Source organism: Oryzias melastigma, unplaced genomic scaffold, assembly GCF_002922805.2.
Source record: "Oryzias melastigma strain HK-1 unplaced genomic scaffold, ASM292280v2 sc00160, whole genome shotgun sequence".
NCBI lineage: Eukaryota > Metazoa > Chordata > Actinopteri > Beloniformes > Adrianichthyidae > Oryzias > Oryzias melastigma.
Window position 1 is genome coordinate 168117 of NW_023416878.1, and position 9830 is coordinate 177946.

Here is a 9830-nt window from a genome sequence, read left to right on the forward strand (position 1 = left end):
ATGGGGTAGGGGACAGAAGGTCGAAGGTCCCACCTTCCTTGTGTGATGCATGCGTGTTTGCTTGTTAGAGTGTATATTTGTGGTGTTAAAGGTGTGTGTACTAAGGGGGTGCAGTTAAAATTGGTGAGAAGGCCTTAACAGGGCATCTCCTGATTTCTCGCAGAGATGCCCCGTCACCCTCCCACCAGCGGCCCTACATGTCTATGGTGCGGTTAAAATTGGCGGTAGGGGCTGTGACAACAGCTTAAAAACAAAACAAAACAGTAAATAAAACACAACAGTGGTGCCCTCTCTGCACCTGAAACAAATAAAAGTGCAGTTAAGAATTAAAAGTCAACAGGCATAGGTCTAAATACCTAAAATGCTCCATGTCACCTGAACGGCTGGAGGGAAAATGATCCAGCAGAACAGCCTCTCCAGTTACTGGAGGGCTTTGTTTGCTGACAGAACATATGAAGACAAGTTAAAACCCAGATCATAGTTCATCCCAACAGGAGACAGCAAGGCTGACCTTACCCAAACCAGCAGAGAGCTGACAAACAAGAAGTAGGTGTGGCTGGGCACAGTGCATTAGACTCCCATAGGGTGAGCCAAACCATTTTTATATCCTGCCCCAGGTTGTCAGTGATTGGGAGATTGAGTGCAGCTGCACAGACCACTGCTACACATGCATAGGTCCCTGCAGAGTCAAGGTGGTGTAGGATGTAGTGGAGAGCTATGTTGACTGCATCGTCCACGTCATTTAGCCATGTGAGAGGGGACTTCTTAGGAACCAGGATGATGGTGGAGCTGTTGAAGAGGCGGATGAAAGTTTGAGCCAGCTGGTCAGCACAAACTTTCAGACAGGATGGAGACACTCCATCAGGTCCTGGAACCCTCCTGATCTTCTGCTTCTGAAACATGCGATGTGGTTTAGATGCGTGGTTCATGGCAGCAAGGCAGAACGATGACACGAACACACCGCACCCAGGGAAGAGCTCCTGCTGGCCCGGTGGTGAAGATTGGCTACGGTGAAGTCTCTCTCCAATGAGGTTTCAAAGAGTCTGAAGCTCTCAGACCTGGTCTGGATCTGAAAGAGAGAAACAGTAGAAACAATACAAGGGTGAGAAAATACAAAAACAATATATTATTCTGTTTATTTGCTGCTTTTAGTGGATTCTTAGCTCTAAAACATTTCTGTTTCACTCCCATTTCTTATTGATGCTCATTGAAGCTCTACTTGGAACTAGGACTGCCGCGATTAATCGACTAATCGATTATCAAAATAATCGATTACTCGACTAATCGACTGTCAAAACAATCGATTAGTCGAGTAATCGACGACTTATTTAATAGTCCTTACTTTGTATTAAGTGGAATCAGAGTGTAGTAAAGTTTAACAAAGTGAGCGTTCAGCACCGAAAAAAATACTTTTTCATATTTTAGTCAGCGAGACCAAAACTTTATTTTTGGTTAAAAATAGTTCCTTGTTTCAGATGCCGATCTCACTTGATTTAATCTTGTTTTAATACCAGAATCTGATGAAGGACAGAAGCAACACGATTCCTTAGAAAGTTTAATAAACTATTATCTAAATTGTCTTTACTTTCTATTAGTTTTAAGCTAATGATGATTAAGATGAGTACTTTACATCCACTTTAGTTTGCCCATGACCCAATTAGTCGACTAATCAAAAAAAATAATCGCTGATTAGTCGTCTGTTAAAATAATCGTTTTTTGGAGCCCTGCCTGTAACTTTGTAAACCCTTGTGCAATACTAGTAATGTTTACATTTAAAGTGGGGTCATCTGGACCCCACAGGACACCGCGCTGAACTTTTATTTTTTCCTTAAGAATTTTTTTTTTAATCTTCAATGGTGTCCGTGATAGACATGAAATCCTGTCCAACTCTGTCATGGGAGGGATCATACATTAACATAAGGGTCATCTGGACCCCATAAGATAGCATAAGGGTTAACCCTCGTCCTAATATGTATACAACAAAACAACAACAGTACTTAAACACTTACTAGATTGCTCATTCCGTTAAGGCAGGGGTCACCAACACGTCGCCCGCGGGCGCCAGGTCGCCCGCAAGCACCTCATCAGTCGCCCGCAGGTCTCTTCTAAAAATAGCACAACTCACTTGAGAGCTGCTCAAAATTTTAATTTTATTGTGATGCAATTTTTTTAAATCACACCTGTCTTTATAAAGAATTAAAAATTAAAACATCTTAAAAATAGATGTTCATTATTTCTGAAGCCAAAAACGGCGTGTCCAACTTTTTCTTTTTTTTATCGTTTTCTCCTTAACGAGATAATCAATCGTCGCATTCCCATTAACTCTGAAATCTCGCAAATTGGAATTTCGATAGTAAATTCTCCTAAAGGAAACACCACAATTTCGAAAAAAACTGGCATTTTTTTTATAAAATAAGACCAATCTTTCATTTTCGGTTGTGGCTAACTGAATTCATCACTAACTTTGCAAATCTCAGCGTACTATTTCTGCTGTTGTCGAATTGTCTTACACTGTATGTAAGTTTGCCTTCCTAAAAACACCAATCAGTTTTCACAAAACACTACCATGTACAGTATGATCATAGTACTTCCTGAGATTAAACGTGACCGCGTTAGAACATTTAAAACACTGTCAACTGAACTTTGAAGGGATTTTCAGACAGATGTGCTGCCTCACCTTTCTGTCAAACTGCTTACCTGGCATTGAAAATTACAGATTTTTTCTAAGCTTTTGCCAAATTTAGAATCTAGTTTGGTAGTAATCGAAACACAATAATATATCTCTTTCATGCTAGATAAAAATAAAAGTAAGAACGGCACTATAAAAAATAAAATGAAAATACTTCTTTGAAAATAAATGTAACGTCACCAAAATCTGAGTCAGAGTTACTAATGACTTGCTAGTGGCTTCAGAAAAGGGACTAATCTCTATTCTGGTCCTGTTAGACCTCAGCCCAGCCTTTGATACCATCGACCACAGCATCTTACTCCAGAGACTAGAGCATGACATGGGGATCAGGGGATCTGCCCTCCAGTGGTTTGAATCCTATTTATCTGATAGATACCAGTTTGTTAATGTAAATGGACAGTCCTCTCATTGTACTCGAGTTAGCTACGGAGCTAACAGGGCTACAGGGCTCAGTTCTAGGGCCCATTCTGTTCACGCTTTACATGCTGCCCTTAGGAAACATAATCAGGAAACATAGCATTCATTTTCACTGTTATGCAGATGATACACAGCTGTATTTATCCATTAAACCAGACCAGAATGACCACTTAGAGAAACTGAATTCATGCACACATCACTCCTGTGTTAACTTCACTCCACTGGCTCCCAGTTGAATCCATGATCAAGTTAAAAATCTTCCTGTTAACCCACTCTTACCAATACTTACCAGTGCAATATGTACAAACACTCAGGGTATCGTGCAATGTTGATTTTCTGCATTATTTATATTTTTTTCTATTGCATATTTAGCTATATTCAGTCTATTTTACTTTATATTCAGTCTATTTTACTTTATTTTGCTATTCTATTTTATTTTACTTTATTTTGTTATTCTATTTTACTTATTTTTGTATTTTACTCCATTTGTGTGCTGTACGGACGCTGGTACCTGAATTTCCCTGAGGACTTCCAAAGGGATTAATAAAGTATTTTCTATTCTATTCTATTCTATTCTATTCTATTCTATTCTATTCTATTCTATTCTATTCTATTCTATTCTATTCTATAAGGCTCTATATTAGAGATCTCATAGTTCCTTACCAACCAGTCAGAACACTTCGTTCACAAAATGCTGGACTGCTTGTAGTTCCTAGAATTTCTAAAAGTACAGTTGGAGGTAGAATCTTCAGCCACCAAGCCCCTGTTCTATGGAATAAGCTCCCAGCTCATGTCAGAGAGGCCAGCACAGTTTCTACCTTCAAAGTTAGCCTTAAGATATTCTTCTTTGAACAGGACTGTTGCCAGGCTAGCTAGTAATCATAGGATAATTAACATTATGCTCTCGTACTGTAATGAAGTTTGGGTAAATAATTACTATAATTCACACATTCGCTCCTCCAATATATGGTTGAAATGCAAAAAATAGGTAGATTCTCTACATATTAACATAGAAGGCTGCTAGAAGTTAGAAGCTGGGGAAAGTATGGTGGACTGGGCTTCTGTCCTCTATTTTCATCTACTTCTCCTCTCCTCTTTTTTTATTATTTATTTTTCAATTAGTTATGTATCATAGACTTGTTCTGTATGCATTTGATGGTAAGGTGTGATTCATATGTTGTTCCCTCTTTCCCACTCCCCTCCGGGGAGAACGGGAGAGATTTCAGTTTCTGGGAGACTCGTCGGTGTTCCTGTTCCCGGCAGTGGACTTCGACTCTGGCACATCTCACATCCTCAGCTGTCCTTCAGCCCGTCTGGATGAAGCTCATCTGCTAGACTATTTAAACATATAGTTGTAGAGTTAGATAAGTTAATTCTTCTTTAACAGTTCTGGTAAATCTCCTGTCCGTCCTGGGATAGGATCTCTCCCTCAGGTGAGCATCCCTAAGGTTTCTTCTTTTTTTTCTGAATCAGGTTTTTTTTAGTTTTACCTTACCAGGAGGGAGGGTCTAAGGGCAGGGATAAAAGTTTTATTTAGTCCGTTTAGTTTAGCAATTAGCTATTGTTTATATTTTATGACTATGAAGCTCAATGATGCCATTGTTCGGAATATTGGGCTATATAAATAAAACTGAATTTAATTGAATTTAATTAAAAGCAAGACAAAATAAAATCAACAAACAGAAAATTGGTGGGTACTGGGTCAAAGTGCGAAGGCAGATTTAAACAGGTGGGTTTTAAGTCTGGATTTGAATAAGGGATAAGAGTTGATATTACGGAGGTCAGGGGGAAGAGAGTTCTAGAGTTTGGGAGCTGAGCGGGTGAAGGCTCGGCTCCCCATGGTAACCAGATGGACAGGGGTACAGTGAGGTGGAGAGAAGCAGAAGACCGGAGAGAATGGGAGTGGGAATATGGAGAAGATCGGTGAGGTAGGGAGGAGACAGGTTGTGAAGGGATTTAAAAGTGAGAAGAAGGAGTTTGAACTGGATTCTGAATTTAATGGGTAGCCAGTGTAGTTGCTGGAGGACGAGGGTGATATGGTGAAATGATGGAGTTCAGGGATCAGCCATCCATCTTCACCTCTGACCACCAGAGGGAGCTCTTGCCTGAAAACTAACCAGCTCTGTCCTCACCTGTCACATTCCTGCCACATCACCACCAGCTGGTTCTCATCATTCATTATCCTCTGTATTTTAGGCCATGTACACACATAGGCGGGTATTTCTACAAACGCATATCTGCTGACTGTTGCGTCCACACATGATTGTCTTAAAAATAATTCCATCCCCGCATACTTGCACTCTTAGACGCGGTTATGAGCTTACCAGAACAGTAGTTGACAGTGTTTTAATTAACTCTGAAATTTCGGAAATTGGAATTTCGATAATAAATTCTCCTAATGGAAACACCACAATTTCGAAAAAACTCGCATTTTTCGAAATAAAAGTTTTTGCTCTTAGAGGAGGTGGTATTTGGGGAATATCGAAACACACATTTTTCACAAAACTATAATGGAAAGACTTTTTTCGAAATACATGCGCCTCTTTGTCTGTCCTGAGCGCAACACAGCGGGCGGCAGGAGCGATCCAACACCTTCACAGCTCATTATAAGTTGCGTTTCATAGGGAATCGTGCAGCTCCTCCATAATAAAATCACCAAGATTTCCTCATCGCTTCATCTGCAGCTACACTTCTGCAGCTTGGAGTCTGAAGATGCTGAAGTCTCGTTTGAGGAAAAGCGCGAGTGCAGGTACAGAAACTTAAATGGATCTCGTCGTGTTTTTAAACAGAAAAAGGTCCAGCAGCTTACTTGCTGGAATGGTTATTTTATTTTAAAAACCACTGAACAGGTTTCTCACGTGCACCTGAGACTGTCAATAGACTCCAGACAGAGCTGTGACGTCACCGCAATCTCCTTTTTTAGTGAATCAAATAAAAAAAAACACTTATTCTCATTCATGTTGGGTTTTTCATGACTTATTGCATGAGTTGGTTTGTGCTTTATCGCAAAATGATGATTTAAAGGAAACAGTGTCATTTCTAAACAATGTTTTTTCTAAATTCCTTGAGTTTTGATAAAGTTTTGCGCAATGTGTAATGGAAACGCAGCTAGTACTGACGTTTATGCATTAATTGTCGCAAAAAGTGATGTTTAAAAACGTAAATCACCGGTTATTTATGTCCACACTCAGACGCAAAACCGAAGTTTTCCAAAATCTTCACTTTGGCCGGAGTTTTCCAAATGCACCGTTTTCACTGACTTAAATCTTCGGTTTTGTGTGGATGATAGGACAAAACATATAAAAATATATTTGTTTTTAGAAGATACCCGCCTACGTGTGGACAAGGCCTTGGTCACTCTCTGGACTCTGTTCTGTGTGAAGTATTGTATTTGCCACTGATACAACTCTGAGCAGTTTCTACTTATTGCTTCCTTGTGTTTTTGACCTCTGTTTCCTGCTCGCTCCTTGTCTGACCTTTGCCTGGAGTTTGACTTCACCTTGCTTTTGCTCTTGTCGGACGTTGTGCCATTAAACTCTGTTGCATATGGATCTCAATGCCTCAGCCTCTTTGTTACAGCGGGCAGCTGAGTTCTGGACCAGTTGCAGTTTATTGCGAGTTTTGTATGGCAGACCAGAAAGAAATTAATTGCAGTAATCTAGACGCAAAGTGACTAGACTGTGAACTAAGATAGGAGCGGAGTGAACAGTGAGAGAGAGGTGCAGACGGTTAATGTTACGAAGATGGAAATAGGCAGACCGAGTGATGCTAAGCCTCTTGTGTAAGAGTGAAAGTCATTAAAACAGTTTTTCAATTTTAACAGTAAGAGCACTGTTAAATTCTAATGTGTAATTCTGCTCCTTCCTTTCCAACCTATTGAGGATTATTTTACAGGTGGTTACTAAACTAGTTTGGCATTATTAATGTTGTGTATAGATTCAGAACTATCCAGAAAGACTCCACCACAGTGACATCTCAAAAAGCTGTCAACTTCTTCAGAATTGAGAAAACATCACAGAGAAGAGGTGAAACATCTTCTAAAATAAAACCAAGTCCAGTTGATTACTTTTTTACTCTCTACTTTGCTTGAATCTGATTGCAGGTTTTCATGATTACATGCAATATTTCAAGACATCTCATACTCCATTTTACAGGAAAAATATGCAAGCAAATCTCTGACCAATACAAAAGCGTTGATTCACATTTTTAGAGGCATTTTATTCTGTCCACCGTATTTTCTTGCTGAGTCATGTGCTGAGTCACAGAGAATCTGGGGTCTAACCCAGCTGCCTCAGGGTGAAGGGAGGTTCCACACTCATTCACTTCCAAAAGGCAATTTGGAGTCACCAATCAACCTTTAAATTCTGCTTTTGGACTATAGGTGGTTAGGATCATTACAGGTTACTGTAATTATTGCCAATTGCAGGAAACCTACAAAAGGTGAACAGCAGTGTTGCATGAGTGTGGAAAGATGTAAGTAATTTCAAATGAAACATAACCAATACAAGGGTTTTCTGAATTATAAAATCAGATGGTCATTTCTGATGGATCTCAGTATCTTCTCACAGTTTTGATCTCTGCATTTTCAGATTGGTGGGAACTACATTAAGTGGTGTGGGTCGACCCCAAAGCCGCAGGCGACTGACACCCCCGTCTGGTGAGATTATGAGTCGGATGTGAGAGAAGACCATGCTCAGTGTGAGGTCTGCAGCACTGTACTGATGCCTGCAATGAGGATGGAGCTGCAACAGAGAATGACACATTTATTAAAGTCCCAACACAACAAACTAGTAATGACTGTTAAAATCACCTTCTGCGAGGGGAGAAGCTTCTCCCACTTCACCGAATTCCAGCTGGTCCTTATGAAGTGCCCCTCCTCTTCCTGGGTCAGCAAACATGCCTCTATCCGGCAGGAGTCCGGAAAGTTACCTGAATGCAAATGTCATGTTCTAATTAGCTTTAAGGCCCGGTCCCACAGGATTTGACAGCCATATCACAGGTAAAAAACTTGGAAAATCTGCCACACGTGCTTAGACGCGCCAACTTTATGCATGTTGGTGGAATAGCAGCAATACAGACACTGGAGTCCAGTCCACTGCCAGAGCACTGCTTAATCACATGTAAGCGTGTCCTCCCATGCTCAGCTGCTAAACAGACGCTGTAAGCAGTGCTACAAATGCACATTGGCCGGGGAAACGGCCGTGCTACAGTTGTGCACGAACACAGAATTTCTGCGTCCAAGCGCCGGGGTTCACGCCATGGCCCAATCTAACACTGACACTCCAGTTTCACTGATGTTTCACAGCCATTGCGCGGCGGTAGCGTTGGTACCACACGCAGTCACCCGCAGTCTCAATTTTTGTGCAGTTTAAAAATTCTTTCCGCATGTAATGGCGGCCAAATGTTGTACCCTGTGTATGCACGTTGATTCCGTGCCCACATCTCGGCAGTTGCACTACCAGTCCACTGCTAACAGCGTCTGTACCCCGGGGATGACATTTTTTCCGTGCTCCAGCCGTGGGATGGCGGTAAAAGCCAGTGGGACCGGGGCTCTAAGTAGGAATGAGAGGAAGAAGAGGAAGTGTGGATACACCTTTGAAGTGGGTGGTGTCCACTTCAATGCTGCTTATGACCCCAGGGTGACCCAAGCGAAACACTGCCCACTCATAACCAGGCACCTGCAGGATTCCGCACTTGTCCACCTGTAGGGAGAAGGTGGGGTAAACCCAGCACTGAAAGTAGATTTTTTTGTTATGCCAATACTACCCCACCACCACCACCACCAATGTCCAATATTTTAAGATCCATTCATTTTTGTCTTTAAACTGATCATACTGTTCATTTGTCCAGATTGAAGGAGAATCTGGCAATATAGAAAAGTCATCTTTGCTTGATGGTTCTGGTGTCTGAATGGCATTCTTTAGGAAATTCAGATCTCTCCTCTTCATCCTCTCCTTTAGAAGGTTTGGTCTGCTCATCTTCATCCTCACTTTGATCTTCCTCTTAAACATCTGATTCATTTTTCTCTGCACGTTCTTTCTTTACATTTTCTTTGAAAAAAATTACTACTTTATTTCATCATGTCACCATTTACTTTTTCTGTCTTGAAATAAATTCATATTCTATTTAAACTGATAACAATACTGATGAGAGGTTTATGAATCATTTATTGTTCTTGTCCCATTGCTCCTCCATGTATCATTCACATTGAAAATTAGGTGACATCAACTGGTCGATGTGCCACTAAAAACAATGCAAACATCCAAACAAAGCACCGCCTGCTGTCAGTTTGAGAGTCATTTTTTTAGAGCGACCACTGCCTCTGTCATGTGTTGTACATTAAAAACCGGCTGCACAGCTGATGTCTCCAGCTGGAGCGGCGTTCCACCTCCAATTCTTTTACCGGAACGCCGCTCCGGACCATTCCGGCTTACTTTCACCCCTGGGTACACCTTGAAGCAATCAACCAATGAAGCATGCTTTTTGATTGTGTGAGAAAGCCATAGTACCTGGAGGAAACCCACACATGCACAAGAAGAACATGCAAACTCCACACAGAACAACCCAGCCATGATTTGAACCAGGACCTTCTTTCTGTGGGGCGAGAGTGATAACCTCTACATTATCATGCATCCTTTTGTGAATTAAAGTATACTTTAAAGAGGCCCTACCATGAAAATTCTACTTTTTGAGGTTTTAACCTTCCTCTGGTGTTCGGGTCGCC

General features: G+C 41.1%; 1 protein-coding gene across 4 annotated transcripts in view; it reads right to left on the reverse strand.

The window, feature by feature from the left end:
* Window positions 1-7159: 7159 nt before the first annotated feature.
* Window positions 7160-9830, reverse strand: part of allc (allantoicase) — a 21048-nt gene continuing 18377 nt past the window's right edge. For all 4 annotated transcript variants that reach the window (XM_036210695.1, XM_024260932.2, XM_024260933.2 and 1 more), the window contains exons 9-11: window positions 8700-8808; window positions 7917-8035; window positions 7160-7848 (exon numbers count right to left, since the gene is read on the reverse strand). In XM_036210695.1, the coding sequence (XP_036066588.1) occupies window positions 7669-7848; window positions 7917-8035; window positions 8700-8808 (408 nt within the window). In that variant the 3' untranslated portion in view covers window positions 7160-7668. The remainder of the gene's footprint in view (window positions 7849-7916; window positions 8036-8699; window positions 8809-9830) is intronic.